At 39.7% G+C, this 27,949-nt stretch overlaps 1 protein-coding gene across 2 annotated transcripts; it reads right to left on the bottom strand.

Moving 5' to 3' along the window:
- Positions 1–12: 12 nt before the first annotated feature.
- RPP30 (ribonuclease P/MRP subunit p30) lies at positions 13–27,949 on the bottom strand. Of its 2 annotated transcripts, none has more exons than XR_005723532.1 (11): positions 27,845–27,949; positions 26,288–26,343; positions 25,697–25,753; positions 24,342–24,416; positions 21,466–21,537; positions 15,343–15,432; positions 6,426–6,542; positions 5,841–5,870; positions 5,393–5,430; positions 4,957–5,052; positions 13–785 (listed from the first exon to the last, which is right to left on the bottom strand). XR_005723532.1 is itself a non-coding variant. In XM_040254733.1 (11 exons), the coding sequence occupies exons 1-11, from the start codon at positions 27,924–27,926 to the stop codon at positions 676–678; spliced, it is 807 nt and encodes a 268-aa protein (XP_040110667.1). In that variant the 5' UTR covers positions 27,927–27,949; the 3' UTR covers positions 13–675. The 2 variants fall into 2 exon arrangements, 1 of the variants encoding a protein (XP_040110667.1); XM_040254733.1 differs by having other exon boundaries at positions 4,957–5,036.

The raw sequence follows: 27,949 nt of genomic DNA, 5'->3' as shown, positions 1-27,949 counted from the left end.
TTTTCCCTATAGTTTTATAAAAATCAGTATTAGGTTTTCAGGGGCTTCCAACTCAGAGGAATCCTATTTTAAGGACATCAGGGAGGTAAGAAGCAGCAAAGGAAGAGGCCACGTGTGATTTTATGAGCACCTTCCCTTTCCTCCACAAATTTTATAGCAATTGCTCTTAGAAAGGACTTGGACTTCATGAACATAATGAAAGAGAGGCTTAACACAAAAGATCAACTAAAAAGTCAATCCCTTAGCAAAAGTTTTAATAGTCCTCAAAATAATCACTTTTTGAGCAGTAAAACTAAAAAATAATAAGCCATATATACCAAGTGAAGCTGAAAAGCATGAACTTCAAAATGAACAAAAAACATTTTTAAAGAGTCTCTTATATTGAAAGATCTTACTCAAGTATACCTGCCAATTATCACTTAATGCAAAGGATAAACAAACTAGTCTTTTTCTCCTAAAATATATCTAAATTCATTAAGGGGACAGCCTTTTTTTTTTTTTTTTAAGTTTTACTAGGTTTTGTTATTTTAATGGCTTGAATATAAGATTGTTTTTATAGCCTAGTGACATCTGGCTCCAAGTGAAAACAGTGAATCATATGGGGGTTCCGTTTCTGTTCAGAGTGGCTGATGGACTCTGAAAGGGCAGAGTGTTGACTGAGGTGGAGGGTTCTTTTCAGCTCTCACACTTGGGTTTTTTGCAGGCTGGAAGAGAATCATCATCTGCTTCTGATGTCCGAGGTTTCTTCACCGTGGAAATAATTCCAAAAGCAGTTTTTCTAGTTTCTATAAATCAAACAAGGAAACCGAGGTACTTAAAGTTAAGATATGATTTAAAGAGGTGGTGTAACAAGCATCCCCATGTTACTGTGACTTACAGCATGAGTGAATGATAAACCTATATGAACTGCTGAGTGCTGATGCCATTTATTGCTATCACCTTTACCTGCTCCTAGCTTATACAAATATCAGTATATTATTAACATCTAGTTCATTCCAAAGGGACTACCCTCAAGGGTAAAATTACAGGGCAAGTCATCTCTAATGGCATCTCATGTAGCCAGAAACCAAGTTTCAGAGGTTGGGGCAGCACACGCGTAAAGCGTGGTAGAGACGGATGAGTGAGGATAGCAGGTACAACAGCCAGCCGTCCTGATCCACGGCGGTGTGTGTGCTCACTTCATTTTCTGGCCAGACCATTCACTATCTGTGTCCCTTACTAGATCATGAGTGTCTGTCTGAAGAATCAACCATATTGTATGGCCAACATACAGCAATGCCTGGCTATTTAACAAATGTTTAAGAAATACTTGTTGAGTGAATAAAGAATAATACACATGGTTACTGACCTCTATTATGTTGGTGACAATGGACAAAGAAGAATGGAAATTATTAGATGTTTAGGTCAGGCTGGCAGCAGAGCTCAACTTCAGTCTAGCTAACTTCTGCTAAAGGGCCAGGCACTGTGTCATCTACAGAGGATTCTGAGATGCCTAAACAGTGTTCTATCTACCCATACTGAAAGCATATCAGGGGCAAATATAATAGTATAATAGGAATGGAGATCCCACAAGAAGTAACCCTGCCTGGATGCATCAGGAAGGTATCATAAAAGTAACACTATCACAAAAGAAGGAAAAGAAAAAGGAAAGTTTTCCTTTGCAAAGATTTGGAGAGAGAGATAAGAAAATAATACTTAGGAGACAAGATGACTGGAGTAAAGGAGGAGTGTGAAAAAGCCAGCGAGGAACAAGGCTGGAGGGGCAGTTTGTGAAAGGTCACAGTGCCATGGAGAGATTCAAACTTAGTCCTTAGGTAACGGGGAAGATGAGGGAGGAAGCGAGACCCTCTGGTGACAAGAGAGATATTTAATTAAGACTTATTTCACGTACTAGAAGTCAAGTCATTTCTAAAAAGTTAAATATTACCTTCTAATTTATCAAGATTAATTTACCAAGTCTACTAAATTTCTGTTAGTTATTTAAAAGCATTTTAATTTATAAAAACAGGGACAAAACTTCTCTCAAGGTCATTACCATGCCAACATAATCAGAGGACCTCAAAACAAACAGAAATTGACCAAAATCTGCATTTCACCAAGAAAAATGTTACACTTACAGATGTCTATTTTATCATTATGATTATGAGTTAAAAGTCTAAAAATCAGCAGAACAAATAAAAAATATAAAAGTTAAACTGTGAAAAGCAATTAACAAAAATGTTTGTAACAAAACAAAAAGGATTAGTTTCATAATTATTTTAGTTCCATGTCAGAAATATTCCTTTAATCACATGAACATTTACTTCTTAATCTAAGCCAACAAGATTATAAACCACTGAAAAACATGATTTTTATATAGTTACTAAAGTAGACCCTGAACCTCTTTTCTCTGTCTTGACCTTAAAATTGCCATTCACTGGTTGCTAGAACCCCACAGGACTCATCTAACTTTGATTCCTTATAGCACGCCTTCCAGTGTGGACGGCCAGCTACTACTGTGTGTCTCAGCTCTCCTGTTTCCTAGGTGTCTGCTCCTGCAGTTTTCAACAATTGCTCTCATGATAGGGTTTTCACACCCTCCAAGAATTAACCATCTTTTGGTAGTGCTACTGTGCCGTGGTGTCCTTAAGTGGGGACTCAGGATGATGCAGGTGCCAGCTGGGTCTTACGAGTACAGAGGATAACAGTGAGGCTCTGAACCCTCTCGCCTCAGAGTCGAGGAATTCTTTTCATGTAAGCTTAGGCTCTCACTGTCTCCACTGCTTCCCCATCTATTTGCCATGAAGTGATGGGACCGGATGCCATGATCTTCATTTTTTTGAATGTTGAGTTTAAGCCAGCTTTTTCACTCTCTTCTTTTACTTTCATCAGGAAATAATGGAAACAGTCAGAGATTTTATTTTCTTGGGCTCCAAAATCACTGCAGATGGTGACTGCAGTCATGAAATTAAAAAGATGCTTGGAAGAAAAGCTATGACAAACCTAGACAGCATATTAAAAAGCAGAGACATTACTTTGCCAACAAAGATCTGTCTAGTCAAAGCTATGGTTTTTCAGTAGTCATGTATGGATGTGAGAGTTGGATCATAAAGAGTGCTGAGTCCCGGAGAATTGATGCTTTGGAACTGTGGTGTTGGAGAGGACTCTTGAGAGTCCTTTGGACAGCAAGGAGATCAAACCAGTCAATCCTCAAGGAAATTAGTCCTCAATACTCATTGGAAGGACTGATGCTGAAGCTGAAGCTCTAATACTCTGACCACCTGATGCAAAGAACTGACTCTGGAAAAGACCCTGATGCCAGGAAAGATTGAAGGCAGGAGGAGAAGGGGATGACAGAGGATGAGATGGTTGGATGGCATCACTGACTCAATGACATGAGTTTGAGTAAACTCTGGGAGTTGGTGATGGACAGGGAAGCCTGGCATGCTGCTGTCCATGGGGTCACAAAGAGTTGGACACAACTGAGCGACTGAACTGAACTGAACCTTAGGCTATTAATAATCCTAGTATCCCACCACGCTACTGTCTCATTGACCGCAATGTCAACTAAAACCATGGTAATTACAATTTATCCTGTAGATGTGCTATTAATTCTACAGGGAAAATGAGCATAAACTAGGACTGTCTGGGGCACAACTAGAATGAATGGGAATGCTATTAAAGTCCACAAGACTTCTTTTAGTTTAGCTTCCATAAAAGCCTAGCTTTAGATATAACTTATGTTGAATAGCTGAGGTTCTTGAAGGCAAGAGTAGATCTTCATATTTTCCCTATTAAATTTTTAAAATTAGTTTCCCTTCTTTGTCTTAGTCTGTTTTAGACCACTAATTGTTACCCAAAATCTTGATGGTACCTTACATTCACTTTAGACAAAAATAATGGCAGAACCACCAGTTTGAACCATTTCCTAATTTCAGAAAATCTTGATAAAAGTTCTAATTTGGTCATTCCCAGAGCTTATATGGTGGGATTAGGTTATGTATGTAATAAAAGAATCTCAAACCAAAACTGTTGAAAACAAAAGCAAAATCATCTAATTCATGGTAAGTCAATACAGCAACCAGTTCTCCCAAGCAGAAATCAGATCATTAAAATCCAGACATAATATACAAGCCCTCAATAACTTAACTATTCTTTTGTTAAATAACCTAGTCTTTATGTAGCAACCAATTCTGAAGCTTAACACTCATGTAGATGGAATCAAGTAAACTGCTTCCTATTACCACTAGTACTAAAAATTACAAAGAGAATGAAGATAAAAGCAGCAGATCAAAAGTACAAATTTTTTTTTTCTTTTAAAAAGCCTCTTTTTCATTCTCCAAAGTCCTGGCATATCAAACACTTCTAGTTCAATTTTTATCATCTGATGAATAAAAAATTCAGTGCCTTCAAGTAGTGGAATTAAGGTAAGGAGGTAGATATATGTAAATGAAATGTGAGTAAAAAAACATGGAGTCTATGCATACTTGAACATGGAAACAAAAAATGAGAAAAGAACCACAAGATGTAATAAATGTGCAAAGGTGTGATCTGAGTTTGCTAGCTGGATCTTTAAAAATGTATTTGATGCTTTTGTGTTCCTCATCAATGGCTTAACATGTATTTTTCAATTTTCACTTCTCTCAATCAGTGATTTTCAGCAGGGAAAGCTTACCCCTCTGGAGAAGAAAGGGCAACTAGAGGCCTATCAAAACGTAGGCAGGGATACATATATAGAGCTTGAAGAACGCATTCAACACTCAAGGCAAAGTATATTCATTCCACAAACTACAGAACATAAAGCCTGAAGTGAAGGGCAAGAAAAGCATTGATGCACATGGCTAGTGGGTTCAGAAAAGATGACTTTAAAGGAACTTTGAGGGGTAGGATAATAAAAGTTGATATGGCTCAACTGTTGGACAGAAGTGACTGGCTCTTAGCACGACCCCAGTGATTCTGTTGGAAAAACGTGCTCACCTCCATGCAGAAGCACCGCTCGGCAGCTGGTGGACACTGCGGCCTTGGCATCGCTTTCAGACAGCCCAAACAGCAACCCTCTGGGGGTCGTTAAAGCTTCCAGCCGAGAGTCAGCCGAGGACGCCAGAACAACAGAAACATAACCAACAATGCCAGCTGCCCCGGCACCAAGAGAGACACTAATTCTACAGTTCTTAGCCCAAATGGAAAAAGCATTTGAGAAAAGACTCATTTAACTCTAAACTTTTACTCTTCCCCTTCTTTTCTACTTTATCCTTCATCCAGAAAACAAAAGGATAAAGCACTTTAAGCCTGATGTAATTTGTTTTTGAAGCTCTTAGTTGATAAACTTATAGTTTTAAAACTCTTGTTAAAGTTTAATATACCAAATTCCCTAAAAGAAAATTGCAATGACTTCTTATTCAGAAAAGGATACAAGTTTGCCACATCGTATGGGCCTCTTATTTCTAAAGGCTAAAATAAAATGAACAAAAAATAGATATGAGAGAAGTTATTCATAACATCTCAGTGACTTCATCTGCAGTAAATAGGATGCTTAAGTGTCTAAAAATAAGGAAGTCAACTGCATAAATTTAAGTTGTTATAATTTTGATGGATTTCTTACATTTTTGAAAATATAAAAGATCTTTGAAAAGCATTTTACAACAATATAAAGGAAAGACTATTTATATAAACAAAATTTGAAGCCCCAAAAGAATGGGGATAAATAGGGATAAAATTGCTCTTCAGCAATTACAATGAGCAAATGAAGTTAAAAATGAAAACACAACCTTTTATTACGTTACTATTTTAATTTCTACCCTAGAAATCTTTTAGTTTTAAAACTTGAAAAGTGAAAACAAAGTACTTAATGCCAGACTTACCCTTTCTGCAGCACTAGATATAATTACATTCTACAAAACAGAAAGTAATCAACATTAATCTTAGATAAATGTGGGAAAAAACTGAAAAGAGTCTTACAATACAAATAACCAGCAATCAAATTTTAACATAAACACCAACTTCTTCTTAAGATAAGGTACATAATTAAGGTGATGGATGAAAGACCTCATGTCAAACTAAAAGCAGCCTAAAATAAGAAACAGAACAGGCCTTCCCTGTAACAGATCTTAGGAAAGATGAATCAGTTTAAAAAACTAGCTGAAAAGGGCATGTAACCTTAATTCAACTCAATGATGACAAATAATTGCTCTCCAGACTATTCTTTCACAGTAGGTAAATGGCCAATTCTTTACTGAAAGATAAAGACTTTCAACACATCTTTCCCACTTCGTGTTATTTTTCCCTAGGGTACTTTTCTTTCTCTTAAAACCTGCAGAGCCTGTTGAAATGGGAGAATTTGTTCTTGGGCCTTGAGAACTTTTTGCTCTAAGGATCAGCTGGATAACCCCAGTATATTAATAATAAACATCAGATTTGAAAAACATCCTAAAATTATGGAACCATACCTTTCCTTTGCAGACCTGCATCAAATTGAGGGCGTTGGAAATTGTGTACCTTCTCATCGTGGAGTCTTTGATAGCAGGGCTATAGAGAAGTTCAAAGCCCAGTCCTCGGTCAATTGCCTTCATAGGAAAAAAAGAAAAGAAAACTGTCAAGGCTAACACACACTGCCTTACTTTATTTTCACTTAACTTCCCTCTCACCTCCTTCCTCACCCCGTCCCTCCTTGCCTAACTCCTGCATGTCCAGGTACAGCTTTGAAAAAAGGCATCCATCCATGGGAGAAAAAAAGATCTCTGGCTCTACTTGATCAACAGAGTTTATGTGAGCTGTGGGGAAGCTGACTGTATATAAACAGGAGCCATCAAGAGGCCGAGGAGAGCAACGTCCCAGCGGTGTGGCAGAAGGGCTACTACCCCATGAACTCTCAAAAGGAAATCGGAGATGTGTCCCCTACATGCAGGGTAGACTGTTTGCAAATGTAGTAAACCACGTAATTTGATCCAAGAATGAAGAAACAAAAAATGAAGAACTCAAAAACATCCTAAGAGCAGGAGTAGAAGGCATCCAGGGTAAGTGATTTAGTACGCATATGCTGAAGGAAGACACACAGACAGCCACGAAGTGCTATGTGCCAGGCACCGTGCTGAGAGAGTCTTATGCATTTATTCAGCACCCCCAATGCCTAGAAAGCAATATGGCAGAGACAGCTACTGTCCCGCTCTGATCTCCCCATCTTCTTTATTAACAGAGTCAGTATCTTAAGTGGGGCTCATGAATGCCCAGCAAAAACAGTGAAAGCAGCCTGCATCCCTGACAATATCGCCAAGCTTGCAAGCTTGGCCTTCTACATGAGAAAAAGAAACTTCCTTGTTTAAGGTGTTCTTAATAGGGTGGAATGCACAGGTATCCACAGGTAATGCCTTATTTAAAATTTTAGATAGATGAAATACAGACTGATTACCTGAGCTCCTGCTTCCAAGACGATTTTAATGCGAACTGCCTTAAGCTCATCAACTGACAGTTCAGCCTGGAAGAGGTGGCAACAGGACAATCCACCACTACACTATTCTGCTTCCCTGAAGGGTGATTTGCATCTTCACCCATTTACAAGAGAGGGGTTTCAAGCCAGGTGTGCAAGGGAATGGTGAGCAAAAGCTTACATGGTTCTTCTCTTCTAAAAACTTCCAGTTTAATGGGGGAGACCATCAAATAATTACACAAAAATTAAAAACTTCCACTGTGCTAAGAAATGTCAAGGAGAAGTCTAGGTGTAGGTGAGGAAGGACTTAATCAGTGAAACAGCAGAAGAGTGAAGCACTTGCACAAGGCAGGGTGGAGGGGGCGGGGTATATGAAGAGGCTCTAGGGTTGGAGGGAGTGGTGGGGCGTGTGGAGAAGGTCAAAGGCTGGGGAGGAGAGAATGAGGAGAGCCCTGTGGTGGGAGTGGAGGCTAGAAGAGGATGGGAAGGGCCAGCAATGCAGGTCTTTAGAACAGAGACAGAATCATCTTAGTAGCCACACAGAGCATCTAAGGACTTTCTCATGGAGGTGATGATTGGAGCCGCAATGGCTGCAGTGGGCTTTTGAAGGAACAAAGTAAGTAAGGCAGGCAAAGACCAGGAGGCAGATGGGTTGGGACCTGTCCAGCGAGGACGGCTGGAGGTCTACTCCTGAGTGCAAAAAGTAATGCAAAAAATCTGTCTTCTGAATACAGACTTCTTTTCTTCCATCCCCTAATCTTCCCTTTCCTTTTCTTGCTGCCTTTGAGGTGCCCAGATTTTATTTTAGCTTCCCTATATATCTGATCCTAGTTTAATTACATTTACACACTGTTTTCCACACTGCAACCTCCCCCTCTCTCTTTTTCAGACAGCTTCTTCCTGCCCCCAATTCTTTGTCTTGTGTTGATTATATCTGGGAATGATTTCTGTTATGCTATTCTTTGTGGCACAAAGATATACCCCATTCGCCCTGTCTAGCTTGGACATTTGGAAGTTGGTATCATGATACTTCTCAGTAACACAGAGCTGTTCTTTTATATAAAAAGCATTTAATACATTAATATTCTGAGGGAATAAACAGTAGCTTATGGGAAAAAGGTCATATGATAATGCTGTTCACTATGGATTATCCATCATGAAAGAAACCAGGGTTAACTTGGCAAATTGAAATTCACAGATAAACCAAATCATGTCTTTCAACCATATTCTCAGCTACCCCCCTGGCTATTTCTCTAACCAAAACTACTAATTAGCCAAAGAGGCTTACTTACATGTACTTCCTCATCCCTCTAGCTGCTGAACTAAAACACAGGTCAGTAAGATGGAGAAGAGGAGAAATAAAAGATGCAGGTGACACACAGAACTAGGTGACCAGGCCCCGAAGTATTTTTGCTACTTCCCCCGTCTCCCACCCCCTTGGGACCAGAGCAAAATAAAAACTTTTTTGGGCGTGGAGAGGGTAAATGGACACAATTATCCACTTAATTATTTTTTTAAGAAAATAGTTCTGATTCTGATCTTAGTACATTAATCAAATTCACTTTTAAAATGGAAAGAAAACTCAGAAACTGAAGATAATGTGCTACTGAAGGCTGTGAACACTTCTTTCATAACACTTTATTTAAAAATTTTAGATAGATGAAATATAGACTCATTACCTGTGTTCCTGCTTCCAAGACCATTTTAATGTAAATTGCCTTAAGCTCATCAACTGATTGTTCATAATAGCCTTTTCATAAAGAATGCCAGTGCCTGCTTGATTAGCTTTTGTTTGCATCTCTGACCAAAGGTTCTGAAATAAGCAGATATTTCTTTACTAATGAGAAATAAGTCATAACGATGCTACAAACCAAGAGCAGGTGTGTGACGTGTGAAAAGAGATAGTGGTGGTAAAATTCCAAAAACTAAAGCAAAGCTTAAGAGAAAGAAGAGAGAAAGAAAATAGGGGGTTGATTACTGGGACAATATACAGATTCCCTGTTTATTTCGTAAAAATTAGTTCTTTACTGAATTGCAAAGGAGGATACTCGGTGTATCATGCTTTGAGATAGGTAATTTGTTCAGATGATTCACATATCAAGTAACACAAGAAAGCAACAAAAAGTCTTAATTGTATCTCTGCTCCTGTCTGCCCCACCCCCATCTCCCATAATCACACTTATTAATTTCTTACGTCTTTTCTCAGAGTTTCTTTATACAAATATAAGCAAATATGAACACCATCTGTTTTCCTCTTTTTCACCCCAAAGATAGCCTACTACACTGTGGTTCTAACTTGAAGGGTTTTCCATGTCAGTTCCTCACTTCAGCACTGCTTTAGAGCTGCAGTCCTCCACTGCAGAGGTATGGCATGCTTAACCAAGCCTCTGATAGTTTTGTGTTGTTCCAATATATCTGTAGAATAAATGCTAAGGTGGGATTGCTGAGTATTACAGGTTGAATTGTGTCTCTTATGAAGGTTATGTTGAGGTCCTAATACTCAGTATTTAGGATGCAACCTTATTTGGAAACAGGGTCACTACAGATGTAAATTAAAATGAAGTCTTACTGGACTAGGGCAGACTCCTATTCCAGTATGACTAGTGTCCTTCAAGATGATGCCCACGTGAAGACATAGAGACATGCTATAAAGACAGAGGCAGAAATCAGAGTATGCAGCTGCAGGCCAGCAACCACCAAAGATTGCCAGCAAATCACAAAAACTAGGAAAAGACAAAGCAAGATCCCCCTACTGGTCTCAGAGGGAGCATAACCCCATAATGTCTTGATCTCAGACTTCCAGTCTCCAGAACTGTGAGTTGATGCATTTCTGTTAGTTTAAGCCACCCCATTTGTGGTACTTTGTTATGATAACCTCAAGCAACTAATACACTAGGTCAGAGGGTAAAGCATGTATAATTTTGATAGCTGTTGCCAAATTATCCCCTCCCTCATATGGACTGCTCCATTTACAAGTTAAAATCAAAGTATAAGAACTCTTGCTTTCCCACAGCCTTACAACCGTGTATCATCAAACTTCTGGGTTTGTGCCAAACAGATAGGTGATTTTTGATGTGAATTTCTCTTAGCATGATGAATTTAAGCATCTTTTCATGTGTTAACAGCCTATTTGTATTTCCTTTCCTGTGAAATGTCCTTTTCATGTTCTTAATCCATTTTTTTGGATTGAACATCTCTGTTTTAAGCTTATCAACTTCAGCACGCATGCTTAGTCGCTCAGTCATGTCTGACTCTTTGCAACCCCATGGACTGTTGTCCGCCAGGCTCTGTTCATGGGGATTTCTCCAGGCAAGAATACTGGAGTGGGTTGCCATGCCCTTCTCCAGGGGATCTTTCCAACCCAGGGATCAAACCCAGGTCTCCTGCATTGCAGGCGGATTCTTTACCGTCTGAGCCACCGGGGAAGCCCTATCAACTTCTCGGAGCTCTTTATATGTTAAAGAGACTAGCATTTGTCTATGACGTAAGTGAAGCTATCTCCACAGTGTGTCATTAGTCTTCCCACTCTGTCTCTGATGGGTGGTGTTGCTTTTTGCCACACAGACATTTTTTGATACTGCCAAGTTTGCTGGCACTGCTCCAAGCACTAGATCCATAAAGTACTTAACACGTTTAGGTTCACAGTATGTGTGATGAAGAATAAAGTTTATAGAGCAGTCACACCCAACTCAAGGATATATGGAAAGATTCCTGGAACAACCTCGTTGCTTCAGGTACTACTTATTGGATTTCTTCCAGTGGGGACTAATTGGACCAAGAAGATAAATGGATTAGGGTTAGAGAAAATGCTGAAGGAAAAACTTCACAAAGAGAGCATAAAACATACAATCATTGAAAACAGCTCAAAAACTTTTGGTTGTTGTTGAATAGCAAAACACTGTTTAAAAAAAAAAAATCAAAATGAAGGTGAAGATAGGTGTTGCTTAAAGAAAATTCTTCTCAAAACCTGAATTCATAAAGATGTTTTAAAATATGAAATTACTCTGTGCTTAACAAAGAGCTCTGCTGTAATTTTAAATAACATTTCCCAAGAGGAAAATGACAGCAGATTTAGAATCAAAGCTTGAGTACAAATCCCAAGTTAACCTTTGAGAGAGATGTGTACCTGTTGTGAGATGCAAGCTACCTGAGTCTCAATTACATCACCTGCATAATGGAGAGAATTCACATCTACCCCACCTTAAAGCTGTGGGCTGAGAGCAAGTGTGAGAGAGTTTAAACCTTAAAATGCTATTAGAGGTCATTTGGTTATCCAAGAAAAGGAGCTGAATTCAACTTTCTTGAAACCCAACTATAACAAGATAAAATGATTCTATTATAAGTTACTTAGACTTCAGAGGAGGTTTGTAGGAGATTCTAGAGGGAATTAACATAACTGAAATTATGGTGCCCTAAGCATGTGGTGAAGATACCAAGAAGGATGAAAGCTGCTAAAAATTACATATAAGGAATGCTTTGGTATGTCTTAGCTCCTGGGCCCTGCTTCATATTTGCAACCTTCTTTTACTTCTTCTTTTAAAGCTGTATTGAGGGATGATCGAAAAATATAATGCATATATTTAAAGTATATAATGTGATCATTTGATATACATATACTCTACATCAGGGGTCCCCAGGCCATGGACCAGCAGCAGTACATGGCCTGTTAGGAACCCGGTCACACAGCAGGAGATGAGCGGCGGGCGAAAGTGAAAACATCTATCTCTTCCCCCAAGCCCTGAGTCCATGGAAAAATTGTCTTCCAAGAAAAGAGTTCTTGGTGCCAAAAAGGCTGGGGACCATTGCTCTACAGTGTAGAATGATTACCAACATCAAGATAATTAACACAACCATCACCTGATGCAGTTAACTTTTTTTTTTTTCCCCTGTGGTGAGACTGCTTAGGATCTTCTCTCAACTACTTTTAAGTTGCAATACTGGACTATTACCTACGGCCGCCCATTCTGTGTACTAGAGCCTAGGAATTAGTTCTTTTTCTAAGTGAAAATCTGTACCCTTTGACCTAAAATCCCAGCTTTCTGAGCTGATAATTCTCACATGCCTTATGGCCAAGAGGTCAAGACTAATGAATTAAGTATCTTACTGCTCCTTTTTTTTTCCTCACTATTCCATTCAAACTAAGATCTGTACCCAATACTGTGATCCTTATAAACCAAGCCAACAACTAATCATGGTCAAAGACAAATTCATTCTAAGGGCCAAAAGAGCATGCAAGGACCAGGACTTAAGACTAGTTCCCCACATTCACTACATCTTCTGTATTTTCATGGGGAATATATTTCCATACTTTAAGGATACAGTTCCAAACCCATAATAGGTATAACTATCAGGTATAAATAATATACACACATCTATACAACTACTCTATTTACCCTGTACAACAAACTCGATAACTTTTATTGTATCAATATGCTTCTAGCTTTTAATTTTAGTTAATTTAACTTTTAATTCCAGTTTCTCTTAAATGAAAGAGGTGAATGAAATTAACAGGGACTCTTCTGCTTCCTGACCAATTCACACCGCAGCCTACTTATACACTAGACAAAGACTAAAAATAAGGCTGCACAGCCTTCCCTCCACTCCATCATCTAGTTTTTATTAAACAACATATGTAAAATGTTCACACCGGATTTTAAAAAAAGCAGACACTGTGTTAAATACTGCATATCCGTCTCACTTGTCAAATTTTTACTTTTCAGAATTCTTACATTAAAAAATGTGGGAATGTGGCCAAAAATATCCATCAAAAAATAGTACCTTCCCGAACTTACAGATGGAACTGGAAGGTGGGCTGTCCTGATGCGTCTCCTCCTCACGCCCCAGTGCCCCACTCCTCTCACTGTGGAGGCTGCCTGCCGAGCCCTGACAACCAGCTAAGGATTAATGGCTTGCAGGATTTGACTGTGTTCCCTAAGTTGCACCTTGACAATATGAAATTAGATGTATACTCATTCAGCTGAAAATTTTAGGGAGGACTCATTAAAGAGAAGGTATTGGGGTAACTAAGAAAAGACCATGACACGGTTGGTGCTTCCTAGAAGCTTACAATCTGGGTTGAACAGTAGGGCATGTTCATAACAAACCAACAGAAAGACATCCCCAAAACTGCCACTGGGTAGCATAGCATTGTTGTGGGATGAGAAGAATAAAGTGCCGTGAACTGCTGTCCATTCCATGGACTTGGCCTTAGCATCACATGTCACTGTCTCCTCCCAACCAAGAACACAGTATTGTATGTGGGTTTACTCAGGCAAAGTCATCTAAAAAATGGCCTTCCTTGTTCATCAGGGTGAAGAGAAAAGTAAAGAAGTTGAAAGTTTAAGAGCAACTTATGGGGGGTGCCATTTACATGTAAACTGGAAGGGCAAACTGAAGCTGGTAAAAAGCCTTGGCAAACTTCTGGAGACAAAGCCTGCTCCCGCAGGGGAGGAACAACATGTGAGGCCAGTAAGACTGTCCTCACCTCAGGTACTCTGTTAGTTTGAGCTTTCAACATGGTAGCTGGGGCACATTGGAGGTCTCATGTAATGGAAATCAATCTGGTCTGTCCCAACCCTGGGTCTGAAGAGCTGTACAGCTTCTCCTTTGACCATGTTTGACAAGTGAGCTGTTAAAACAACACAGATCTCCAATTCTAAAATGTGAGGATTTAGGGTCTTTTTTTAAAAGTATTTACTCATTTATTTATAAGTACTGGCAAGAACGTGGGGAAACAATGATTTGAGCATGTTGTTATATATATGTTCAGTAGTATTCTCATTATTAATCAGCAAAGAGCTGTTTAATAGTTTTCTCTTTAAATATATAACTTTAAAATTTTGAATACTTTTCAAAATATTACTCCTGAATGCTTTATAGTAGCATACATTCAGGGGTAGAATATAAGCCATCTTAAACTTTTTCTACACCAGATTCAATTTTTCCATATCATACAGATCAATTTTCTCCTCTTTACAGTCTCTGCCTATTCTCAGCATCAAGCCAACTCCTTAGCAGCAGAGAGGGAAACAAAAGATTCTCCAGAGACAAATGAATAGGGGAGTTACCTACCCTGAAAAAAAATCCATAAATTTTTAATTTTCCAATTCTGACAGGGTTGGGTATGTAATCTAGACTGTTAAACCTTTTTTTCTCCTTCAACAGCACTTTTTGAGAATGGGAAACAGCTTCAGAAGACTCTGTTCTAAAATAGCATCCTGACTCCTCCCAGGATCCGGTCGCCAATGCAAACAGTTGACAGCTGTGCCAACCTTATAGCTCCCGATGAGAAGCAATCTCACTGTCATGATAGAATAAGACTTATAAAAAGGTGTGACAGATGGTAGATAACGAGTAGAAGAAAATGAGAAATTATGTAGAAAGGTAATGAGAAAGGTTCTACAGCAGAGGAAGGAGGACAAGGCGGGGTCACCTTCTTTGGTTATTACAAAAGTAACGCTGGGTTTCTGTGTGAGCCAGCCCAGCGCAGTGCAGATTTTACCTGGGCACAGACCGTGCCTGCTGTGCTTTCCACTCCCCGCCCTCTCCTGTCCCTGCCACTCCCACTCCCCTTTCCAGCCTGCTGCTGCCATGAGAACCCTATTTTTTCCCTCCTCCTTTCTTGGCTTCTCTGTCTCCTTAATAGGCAACATGAAGACTGTTAAGTGTCCATTATTATTAGCTATCCGCTTAGGAAATTTCCTTCATACAGTTGAGTTTCTAAGGCCTTTCAAACACACTTTGGTAATTTACTAGTTATACTTTTTATATTAAGCTTTCTTTCTGCCTTTAGTCAGCTTGCACAATAAAATCCTTTAAGTTGTCTATTTATTACTAGCCTTTGATTTTTCCCCTCTAAAAACAGCAGTTTCCTCTGCCCCTTTCCCAGCATGTTAGCGCCCACCTAGAGATTCACAGAGAGAACAAAGTGTGACACTTACCACATTGATAGGGGGTCTCTTGAAGTAAAATGGTAGCTTCTCTGTTACAGTTATGCAGACTAAATCCACATCTAAATGTGTACAAGCGACCTGTCAAGAAGAAGACACACGTAAAACCAAAAGCAAATCTGGCACATGTTGAGAATGCGGCAGGGCCAAACACTGGAGAAGGGCACCGGCACCCCGCTCCAGTGCTCTTGCCTGGAAAGTCCCATGGACGGAGGAGTCTGGTGGGCTGCAGTCCATGGGGTTGCTAAGGGTTGGACACAACTGAGCGACTTCACTTTCATGCACTGGAGAAGGAAATGGCAACCCACTCCAGTGTTCTTGCCTGGAGAATCCCAGGGATGGAGGAGCCCAGCGGGCTGCTGTCTATGGGGTCACACAGAGTCGGACACGACTGAAGCGACTTAGCAGCAGCAGCAGCAGGGTCAAACATGATATAAAGAAATGTAAATAGATACGGCTCACTCAATAGACATTGTAGGGTTCTCTGTTCAAGTGCATCCATCCTTCTGCAAAACCAATGGTTAGCCATTCACATTTGGTTTGAATGGTTTAGCTGTAATCCAGCTGAGGTAGGGTGGTATGTCTACAGAACATCTCAACAGACATGGTCCAGAGACCCTCTAATCCGTGGTCAGCTACACAAGGAGAGGTTGCTAAGAGAGGCTCAATTTCTGGAAGGTAACTTCAGACTGTTCCAGAAAAAGGAAACTGTTCTGATATCAAAAAAAAAAAAAAAAACAAAGCTAAAAGGAATGTATGCATAGTCCACTTTCTCCAGAAATTATTTATTTTTGTGCCAGCAACTGTCCCAAGGCCTATGGGTCCGATCAATCTACTGAGTGGTCAAAGAAACACTTACATGGCACTACCAACAGCATTTTGTTCGAATGCTAATAGAAACAAAGCATCTCCACAAATGGTCAAAGGAGAACTGTTGCAAATCAAATGATCCTGAATGCATTTTTTTTCAACTGTTAATTTCTCTTTCCTTTCTTCTCATTTTGGCTATTACTGTTGACACTCTGCATTTACTTCCAAAAGAGATCTGAAACTGCTTATAAAAAAACACATGCAAGACAAAATAAATGTATAAGGAAATGAGGATAAAAGGAAGAACAGGGAAGGACAATAAAGCTGAGGAGTGGTTACTAGCTTAAAAGTGCAGGCCAGAAGCTGCACATTCGGCTCTCATTTTGCCATTATTTGAGTTACAGAGGCAAAAAGAATTGGCTCTTCCCTACTGTGACCAAAAATAAGCCTCACTATCAATGCCGGTACAGTCAGGCTTGATGAACAAATTCAAGCTGCCAGGGTGGCTGTGCTGGCAATCTAACATCAGTGGCAACGATCAAGAGAAATGGGTCGAGAGGGGGTGACAATGCCCTGTAGGGTAGGCTCGACCTTCGGCAATCACAGGATACGTCACATCTTATACTTTTTCTTCAGAATCCCTGCTCCACTCATTGCTACCCCCACTCCAGGGTTCCAGGAAGCAGGGAGTGATCGGAGGCTGCCTGGCTTTAAGATAGTCACAGTAACTTAGTAAGCCTGGGAAGTAACGCTGCTCTGGCAGACACTCGGCTCATAAAGGACCTGTCCCATCCCAACTGCTACAGATGTCTAACTCATAAAAGTCATTGAAAATTTGCTAAGAATGGATGAGAAAAGCTCTGAATAGCAGGTAAAACTAACACAAATTCAGCTTGCCATTTTTACACTATCAGATTGGCAAAGATCATCAAGTTTAGTAATATATAGGTGACACAAGAACAAACAAACAGGGACTCACAGGGTTTTCAAAACCAGTCTTGAAAAGCATTTTAGCAATAGGTATCAAGATTTTACATGCACACATCAGCACATTTCACCTACAGGAAGGTATCCTATAGAGACCAGAAGTGTATTCTATAGCTTTATACCCTACAAATGCTTCAGGATTATTAGTGAAAGACCATCTGCTGCAGTACCAATCACAAAAGGTTAGACACAAGTAAACATTCCTCAATTTTACTTAAACAAACAGGGTCGCTTTACACAATAAAACACGCTGACTCCTATGCAGTGAGGCGCCGCTCAAATGATATTATGGAACCACTGCCAAGACACACTGTCTGGTGAACAAAGCAAGGTGTCAGGAAGGAAGGCAGGAAAGAGGGAGAGGGGAATGAAGAAGGACTGGGTAAAAATACTTCTGAAAAGAAACCCAAGAACTTCTGGCTGTGGTTGCCTCTAAAGAAAAGGGACAAGGCGTTTTAAGTAGGAGGATGGTGTACTTTTCAGTGTATACCTCTTTGCACTCTTTGAATTTATTATTACAAGCACAAATTATTTTTCATTTCAAAAAAGCTGATTCATTTCTTAAAAGCCTGTAAAACATTCTTCCCCAGTGTAAAGCTAAATTAGGTTACTTGATTATGTATTGCTCTTTTTTCCCCAGGGTTAATTAAAAAAAAATCCCTTATGTTGGTTTAAATATATGCATTATAATAAAGTTTCAGTTACAAAGGACAGCTCTACTTGGCACCTTAGACTTAAAATGTCTCAAACCGAATTCTTTTGTTATTTAGCTATTAATCCAAATGTTCAACTGATACACTTAGGTAACTATAAACTAAGAGCTAATGTTCACAGTATAATGAAATACTTTCTAAATCATTAAAAATGATTACATTATGTCCAAAGACTTGTGATTAAGAATTTGATTATAGTGGTTTTGGCAGGTTGTATATGAATTCATATCAACTGTTCTTAATCTTCCTCTGGCCAAAGACTCCTATGAGGATTTAGGGAAGGTATTCCCCCAATGGTACATACACACATACACTTATCTTAGATTTTATGGAACAAAGAGAATAAGGGGGAGAAGGTTCAGTCTCCCCCAAATCCTTCATGGATGTCAGATTGGTACATCTTGGTGTTTTATGCAAGGAAGAGCCAGGCTTGCCAGTGCAAAGAGATGCCCATAAATGGATCCTCCCAACCTAACCCGTGTTTAAAAAAAACAACTCTCTCCTGAAGAATTTGTTTCAAGTGGAGATTGCCGGGCCCTACATCCAGCAATCAGTTCAGTAAGCAGGATCTAATCACCTGCTTTAACAAATTTTCTTGCCAAACCTGACACCAGTGCAGCCAGACCACACCTTCAAAGGAGCCTGGGAAGATCTGCCGTTTCAGTGGCCGCAGGTGTCAGTACAATGATGCTCTGCAAAGGGCAAGGGATGGATTTTGGAAGCAGGAAGAAAAGAGAACTTCAATTTTCACTTATTTTTAATTCCTTCTCCTAAAATATTTTGTTCAGTGTGTGTATATTATTTCATAAAGCACACTGATATAATGGAGCATGCAAATAATTTAAAAGAAAATAAATATACACATCAAATAATTTAAAAGAAAATAAACACACACATATTGGGGATGTAGGACCAGTATTTTTTCAAATTGATATAGTACACACTCAAAGTAGACTGGAGGCCACTGACTAAACAGGCTGAATTCTCCACATTCTGTCCAGTCCTAAATGAGAATAACAATGGGAAAGAATATGAAGAAAAACAAATATGTGTGACTGAATAATTATGCTTCACAGCAGAAATTAACACAACAATCAACTATACTTCAATAAAATTTTTTAAAAAATCCTAAATGGGAATAACTAACTCAGAAGCTCCTGAAACTTCTATGTAACTCTCTCTGCCACATTCCATAGCCACCCCCATTCCAAGAAGCCCTGGCCAATGGACTCAGCTTACAACCTTTCATCTTTGCCTTATCTCCTGGGGTAACTATGGAGAAAAAGGGTTTATCGACGAGATATGTTTCAGATACTCTGAGTGGAACTAGTATGTTAATTCCCATGGAAACAACCCTATTTAAGGTGGTTAGATTTCATACTACTAACTGTTAACATGTGTTTAGGAATACTTTTATGATTTATTTCTGAGACTTTAGTTTTAGAATATCCTATCTACAGAGACACTTGCCTACATTCTAAATAATCAACTTACTAAACAAAATCACTTAATAAAACATAACCTGTTAAGCAACAAATTGCTTGCATTTGACCCAATTTCAAGCTTTACTATTGAAAGAAAAATCTCTTTTTAAATAGATTTTCTATAGAAAACAAGGAGTGCCAACTTCAACTGAATCTTAAAGAATGGGTAAGATATGGAAAAATGTTCTGATTTTAAAAACTTTTTTCTACAGTCAATTCCAAATAAATGCTCTGCCAATTATTTATAGCTTTTATCCGTCTTCCAGAATATTTCTGACTCTTCCACCCACTATCATGAATTATGTGTTCATACTTCTGACCTAAAATTTGAGAATAATCTGAGGAAAACAGTAAGATAAATTCACTGTATCAAATTATAATGCATTGTAACACCATAGTCCTAGTTCTATAACACGCTACCTGAGGTTTAGAGCAAATCATTTAGCCTGAGTTTCAATTTTCTCTTCTACAAAATGGGGACAATAATAAGCACCCATCCCAGTTACCCCCTGGGATCTTGTTTTCTCTAATCACGTAAATGGCTATGGAAATGTATGCTCTTCATAATCAATTCAAAACATAAGAGTACAATAAAAAAATTAGGTATACTACCAACTTTTAGTCTACATTTTAACCAAATTGTAAATATTTAATAAAAAACTGGGTTGCTGCTTAACAAATCTGGACATATTCATGTTTCTCTTAAGGGTTTCCACACTGAATCAGAATCCCATGTGGAACTTAAAAAAAAACAGATACCAAGCTCAACCCTACCTAATCAGAATCTCCCATGGTGGAGATCTGAGCCTGCCTGATTTTAAAAGGTTTCACAGGGGTCTCTGATATCTAAGATCCATTCGATCCTACTTCCTTTTTTCTGAAATGAAATTCTAGAGAATTACTATAACTGAGCATTTTAGGAAAGGAGTCACCAAAAAAGGGGAATTCATTGCTAACTTGTGCTGTTTCCCTGCATTAATATAAACAATGAAAATTGTGAGTATACCTCAAAAAAATTTAATCACACATGAGTCTCCTTAGTCAACAGCTCCATCTACTGGAATAAACTTAGGGGAAATCTTATAATTTTAGAACAGACTACTTAAAAATCGATTATACTGTAAAATTAAAACATCAAAGACCAGCTGCATAATATCCCTTTGGTGGATACACTTTTGGTAGATGGTTATTTTCTTGAACTGAGACAAAGTCAACATCTCAAAATTTCTAAAAGCAGCTATATCTCACTTCACACAGTAAAACATATTCCTGAAAAACTATTATTACAGTTGATTTCTTTCTTCCTGTGATCACTAACAACTCCCAGTGTGTTCCGTCTCAAGCTGACAAAATGAGCATATACATTAAACAACTTTGCCTCCTAAAAAGTCACAGAAATGGCCATTTGAAAAGGACAAAAGAAATTCATAAAGGTTCTCTTAAACAAAAAGGAATAGTACCAGCAGACAGTTGATTCTGAAGGCTATCTAGAAGGCCATGATCATGCTAGCATATGGACCACACCTCAGAGCACACAAAGGAGAAGCTAAGCAGAGAAGGATCTTTATGCCACAGTAGAATCTTGTGCCTTTCTTCTGTAACAGGCAGCAGCAATTAGCAAGAACAGAAACGGAAGTGGTAAGGAATCCACTTGCTAACGCAGGAGACACAGGTTTGATCCCTGACATGGGAAGATCCCACGTGCTACAGGGCAACGAAACCTGAGGGCCACAAGTACTGAAGCTTTCTTGCCCTAGAGCTCCACGACAAGAGAAGCCACCTAAAAGAGCAGCCCATGCAATACAATGAAAAGCAGCCCCCCGCCCACAATTAGAGAAAAGTCTGCACAGCAAAGAAGACCCAGCACAGCCATAAGTATAAAAACAAACAAAAAGAGGAAAACCTGATGGACTCTCTTAATATCAGCCCATCAAATATCTAGCAGAACGAACAAAACAAAATATGCCACCCAAATACACTCTTGGGCAGTTCCAGGACTCCACGTATAAATGAAAAATCCTCAGTGTTTCCAGATGAGATGAAACAGGTCATCTACAAAGGTACAACATCAGACTTCTTATGTAAAATAACGAGTACTATTTTCTTTTACTGTTACTTACATGAAAAAGTTTTTCTGTCTTTGGAAAAACTGCAACAATGTCATACAGCCGGACTCTTGAAGAAGTTGCTCTCTAGTAAAATGAAAAGAATGTTACCGTACAGTAACAACAACAACAAACGCATATGGGATTCTGACTAGTGTCCTGGCTGCACTTATATTTCAATCTTGTAATACTTACGCCACTGACATTTTTGTTTTGCTTTGTATGTTGCCAGAAAAGACCTTCTCAGCACCTAAGACCCTAGTTATCAACATCCATCTCACCAATCATCTCTCCTTCCTTCCCACATTGTCATGCTTTACCTGTATATCAAACATTTTGTTTGAGACACAAAAATCAAATTAGACAGCTCCTGCTCTTATAAGCTAGCGGAGGAGCTTGCCAGAAATTTACTGAGCACCTGCTATGTATAGGGCACTAGGGATACAAAATCACTTAAGGCATATATCTGCTTTCAGTGGAGCTTATCATTTTTTGGTGAGATGAGAAATATACATGACTGACTATGATGTGATTAGGTTCACAATGAGAATACTGTTAAATACAAATTAAACTGCTAGATGTGTAAGAAAATAACCAAGAGTCCTCCGACAGAAGGAGAGAGATTTATCAGTTAAAGACTGTTTATAAAAGAAAGTCTCAAACTGATACTGTATCGGTATGCATGTGAAAAGGCTGAAAAAATACATATTCAAGTATACAATCACTGAATGATGAGATAATATGTGCTATTTCTTCTTTCCCTTTGGCACCTTTAAAATTTTTTACCTTATTCTGTAAAAAGAAAAAGCATGATAAAAATTAAAGGAGGAAACAGAATGGTTGAAGAGATGCAGCAGGTACTCTGCTTGAGCAGCTAAGTGAACCCACTGGGCAGATGCATGCCAAGATAGGGCAGGTTCCAGGTCTCAGGAAAAGTCAGGATCCAGTCCTCTCTTCCTCTGCTTGGCACTCCCACTTGGGACAGGGACTGAAAGGGGCCACCAGGATGTTCATGGTAACAAGAGAAAAATCAAAGTCTGTGACCATAAAAAGTCAACTCTATGTGTCCCCAGGCTGAGAGAACCAGAATGCAGCCTGCAGCTATAAAAAAACCCCAAATTTGGTTTTTCACAATTTCTTTAGCAATGCTAATTGTTAGAAAGGAGTCCAGCCTTTCCCTGATCACTCCTTTTCTATGAGAGAGGAGGCCATTCCAGCTAATGATGAAACAGCTCAGGTTCTCAGAGATCTCACTTTCTCTCTCCCTCACTGATTCTTCACATCAGCACCAGCTATTTCCAAGCCTCCACTTAACAAACAAAATCTAGACAGCAGGTTCTCACCAGCCTCCCAAGCCTTCTGTTCCTCCATGGAGTCAAGTTTCTTAAGCAAAGTTAGCAGCAGACACTGGCTATATTTTCTCATAGCCCAATCATTTCCATGGGAATGGCTTTTCGTAAGGCAACCAACGACCACCATGTCATTAGGGAACCTGCCTGGCCAAGACATGATTTAGCCCTTCCCCTGCTTGACTGAGTGCTCAGGCACTGATGTTGCTCACCCTTCTCATGTTCCTCAGTGTCCACCGACTCCTCAGACGGCCCGTCTCAGTCTCCCATCCGGGCTCACCCTCTCCTCCACCACCGAGTACAGCTGTTCCTTAGGATGCTGTCCCAGACCTTCTCCTCCCACATTATACTTTGACCGGGGAGTCTCATCCATTCTCATGAGTACAATACTCTCTACAAGGTGACCACTTCCAAGTGAGTATCTTGAACCAGGGCCCCTCTTCCGAGGGCCACGTCCTTTTCTCCAACTACTCATCTGACGAGCTCCACTTGAACTCCTGTGGCTTCCCTGCTGGCTCAGTTGGTCAACTGTCTGCGTGCAGTGCAGGAGACCTGGGTTTGATCCCTGGGTTGGAAAGATTCCCTGGAGAAGGAAACAGCAATCCACTCCAGTATTCTTGCGTGGAGAATTCCATGGACAGAGGAACCTGGTGGGCTACAGTCCATGGGGTGACAAAGAGCTGGCCATGACTGTGACTGTCTTTTCACTGGAACTCTTACGATAACCTACTGTGTCTCAAACATGACGATCTGACACCTATTTCTCTTTGTATGTTTCATCTCAGGAAACGGTACCATCTACCTATCTGGCTGCTCAGGTCAAAGCAGGGAGTCACCACCTTCGATCCAATCAACATCAAATCCTGTCAATCCTCCCCTCCCCTACCTTTATCCCCTTTGATCTAGTCTCTATAATGCAAATCTCATAACTGTACTCCCTTAGTTAAAACCTTCAAAGGCTTCTTCTAATTGCTTACCCAGACCTACCTTTCTAACATCATCCTAGGTTAGACAGCTCATCAGGCTCAACTCAACTGGCATTTCATTTCCCACCATGCACCATGTTTTTTGGGGATTCAGAACCTTGCATAATTTATCCTGTCTGTGGGAATATCCTCTCCCTATCTGGCACCAATAACATTCACTGGCCACAGTTTGAACATCAGCTTCCTCAGCTTGGCCTCCTGTTACACACTCCCAGAATATTCCTTATTTTCTATCTCCCACTTTTTAAATGTTCTTCCCATTTTCCAAGGGACTATATCTGTATTATTCATAGCAACATCACCAGTACTCTATGTCTGGGTCGTGTAAATTCAATAAATACCAGTTGCTGGAAGACTCTTTAAATCTTTAATCCTTATACATGTGTCATGAATAGAAGAGACTCTATTATACCATGTGAATTCTGAGCTAAGGAGAGCAGTCAAGTGTCATACACTGGGGGCTGGGGAAGATGTAAGAATGAGGTGAGTTGAAAAGCAAGTGTTGAACATTAATCAATACAACTTACAAGACCAAGAGACAAGAAAAGTAACTTACCAAAACATTACAGTGAGATGGATCCGAAACGATAATTGTTAGTCTAGTTAAAATTTTAATTGGTTTTGATTTTCCCTGTAATAAAAAAGGCACAAAATACAGATGACTGATTTTCCTCCTTACCAGCGGAAAGTGCTCACTAAAAGGTACTAACAATAAGGAATAGTGAAGATCAGTAAAGCCCTAGCCTTAACTCTCAAGGAATTTATAATAGAGGTATACTTTGTTTTATTGTGTTTTGCTTTGCTGTGCTTCACTGATATTGCTTTTTTTTTTTTTTTTTACAGACTAAAGATTGGTGACAACCTTGTACTGAGCGAGTCTATTATAATGCGTCATTTTCCAACAGCATTTGCTCACTCACATCTCTGTGTCACATTTTCGTTATTCTCCCAACATTTCACATTTTTTCATTATTATCATATTTGTTATGGGGATCTGTGATTACTGATTTTGCCTAAGTCCTAATCATTAGCCTGCCAGGGAATTCCCTGATCTCTGATGATACTATTATCATTGTTTTCAGTGTCAAAAACCACACACATGTAAGACATTGAACTTAATCAGCTCTTGAAATAACAACAACGGATTGAGAATATTACACAAACTTTTAGTGAATAAAGCAATTGCAGGGTATGAGAGGACTCACTCCAATTTTGAAAGAAGATTTACTGTGGGTAAAATACTATCAAACAGCATTGCATGCTACAGAGAAATTGTACTGAAAGGAAGCAAATTCATGCAGCAAATTCATCGTCGTCTTATTTTAAGAAATTGCCACAGCCACCCCAGCCTTTAGCAACCACCACCCTGATCAGTCAGCAGCCTTCAGCATCAATGTAAGACCCTCCACTGGCAAAAAGATTATAACTTACTGAAGACTCAGATAATGGTGAGCATTTTTAAGCAGTAAAATATTTTAAAATTCAGATAAACATTGTGTTTTTTTTAGATATAATGCTGCTGCTGCTGCTCCTAAGTCGCTTCAGTCCTGTCCGACTCTGTGCGATCCCATAGACGGCAGCCCACCAGGCTCCCCCATCCCTGGGATTCTCCAGGCTGCTGCACACTTAATGAACAGGGTAAGCATAAACTTAACATGAATCAGGAAACCAAAACATTCATGACTTGCTTTAATGTGGTAGTCTGGAACCAGACCCACAGGATCTCTGAGGTATACCTGAATAGCTAGAGAAAAAGAGACGTACATAATGTTTCATGGAAAAACTAAGTCTTCATGGAAAGGTAGGACTGGTAGACAAAGGAAGCGGCAGTGCAGGTTAGAGAACCATACATATGACTAGGAATGCCTAACTGGATGAGTACGTATTATGTTTCTTAAACAAAGCACTTACCTGTACAATTGGCAAAGTTGTAAAGAGTTCAGAAACAGCTACCGGTTTTTCAATTTCCTACGACAAATGAAGAATAATTTTTCAGAAAGCTAATTTCTAGCATGCAGAAACACTAAATAAGCTGTATGTATGTCAATGTGTGTGTTTTTTAATAAAGAAAGTTGAAGCCGAGTAGGAGCTGAGAACATCAATGGAAAGGAAGGATGAACAACAGTTTTTTAGAATGAAACAATCTGTAAGGAACAATTGTTGGCCTAAGGAGAGATACACATATTTACTAGTATGTTCGGAAGGGAAATCAATCAGTAATGAGTCCATGACAGTAAAATAAAAAAGATGAACTATTGTGATTAAAGTTTAAACAACAACAATGCACTTTTTAAAAAGTTACTTAACATCAGATAGACTTTAAGAATCTTTACACCATACCCCAGCACTTCACAAAAAAGTTATCATTTACACAGATATGTATCAGCTCAACTATTAACATATAAAATAATGCACAAAGAGTGCTCATCTGTAGCTTCCACATTACCAATACATAATAATTATAAATGCTGGTTATTATTAATGTCAGAAATCCTATTTTACCTGTTTCTTTTCCTTAAATTCAACAACATGATTGATGGCAACAACTGAATAGCCCACTGAAAAGAAAAATTGAACATTCTTGTCAAATACAACAACCTCTTTTACACATAAGCTCATACCAATTCATGTCAAGACTACAAGGCAGAAGAATGGTTATGAGTATAGATTCTGGAGTCAGATTTGCCTGTTCTCAAACCTAAACATTACCACTTGAAGGTTACTTAACCTTAAGTTTCAGGTTCTTCATTTGCCAAATGGTGATAACATCAGGATTCATCTCACAGCTGTCATGAGAATTAAATGAGATAACACATGCTGGATGGTTTAGAACAGTGCCTAGCACAGACAAAGGGCTTTGTTTGACTTTGGTGATGTATTATCAGCATGATAACAAAGACCTTTATCTTTGCCTATCTTCTTTCAACCATTATTCTTTTTCGTGTCCCTATGTTCATTTTCATCTCATCAAATTTATACTTTTTTCACTATCAACTTCATTCTTACTTTTCTGTTGTTTTTTTCTTTTGCTTTTTACCCTTTCTACTTCTTCAGAGACTCTTTTGCTAAGGTGAAACAGGATGACCACTAATTCACACCAATGTCCACGTTCTTCTTTGAGCTACCCACCAAGAGACTGAGAACTCTCTGAAGCCAGGGCCTGGCTTTATCAGCCTCAACACAGCACTGCTCTGGACATGTGGACTCCAAAAATATGTTTAAATCATGACTCCAATCTTTAAGCTATTTAAACACCAACGGTGACGACAGGACATTAATATTAAAAGATAACGCATATAAAGGCCAAAATAGTGGTCTCCCCCCTCATCAGTTTGTCCAAGGTCCTTTTCTTCCCCTCTCAAATATTTACGGAGCATCCATTACTTAACAGACCCCGAAGAAACCTCTTTTATTTTGAAACCCTTCTACGCCCACTTAGACAGCAGTTGTGATTGACTTCAATAATTAAGATGAGGTCTTAACCTCTCACGGCTTTTGTTTCCCCTGGATTCAAACAGGGGTAACATTCTAGCCATTCTGCTCTCCTCCCACCCTCCTAGTAAGTCCTCCGCCCCCACTTACTCTCCATGTAAATAACATTCCAACACTCGGAACCACATGTCCCCCTCCCCATTCTCAGGGCCCCCACAGGACTCCCCCTCTCTGCATCAGTTTCCCGCATTTGACAGCATCAGGACAACGTCAAGAGACGCAGGAACGGGAGATGTGAAAAGCACTGGTGTAGGCGTACACTTGGGAGCCCCGTTTTCTTCTATCCATCAGCTGTGGGGCCCATGCAGGTCCCCCGCCATGTCAGGGCCTCAGTTTCCTCAATTCGCAAGACAGAAGGAGCTGGACTGGGTAACATCCCCCCAGTGCTTTCGAGTTTCCCGCGCCTCGGGTCAGAGCAACACCGCAGGGGCATCAGTTTCTAAGGACACGCCGGAGGCCCCAGGACACCAGAACTAGGCCCGCCGGGTCCCTCCAGAGCATGGCTCGACAGCCTGGGGACAGCGAGACAGCGCAGGCACGGCGGCCCGCGAAGCCCAGGAGACTCACGGTGAGCAGCGTTCTCCACGAGCCCGCGCAGCGCCTTCAGGTCGGAACCCGCCCGCAGGTCCAAGTCGGCAAACGCCGCCATGCTGGAGCCACGTGAGCCCCGGC

The sequence above is a fragment of the Oryx dammah genome, unplaced genomic scaffold (genome assembly GCF_014754425.2).
Source record: "Oryx dammah isolate SB20612 unplaced genomic scaffold, SCBI_Odam_1.1 HiC_scaffold_14, whole genome shotgun sequence".
Taxonomy (NCBI): Eukaryota; Metazoa; Chordata; class Mammalia; order Artiodactyla; family Bovidae; genus Oryx; species Oryx dammah.
This window is presented reverse-complemented; position numbering and strand designations above follow the sequence as displayed.

What these genes read in the sequence shown, in the direction of transcription:
- RPP30 (XM_040254733.1), bottom strand. Translation starts at nt 27,926, where the DNA reads ATGGCGGCGTTTGCCGACTTGGACCTGCGGGCGGGTTCCGACCTGAAG. An exon ending in CAACTTTGCCAATTGTACAG is followed by an intron (nt 24,417 to 25,696) that starts GTAAGTGCTTTG and finishes TTTTTATTACAG; the next exon opens with GGAAAATCAAAACCAATTAA. An exon ending in TATCTAGTGCTGCAGAAAGG is followed by an intron (nt 5,431 to 5,840) that starts GTAAGTCTGGCA and finishes ATTTTATTTTAG; the next exon opens with CCTTTAGAAATAAGAGGCCC.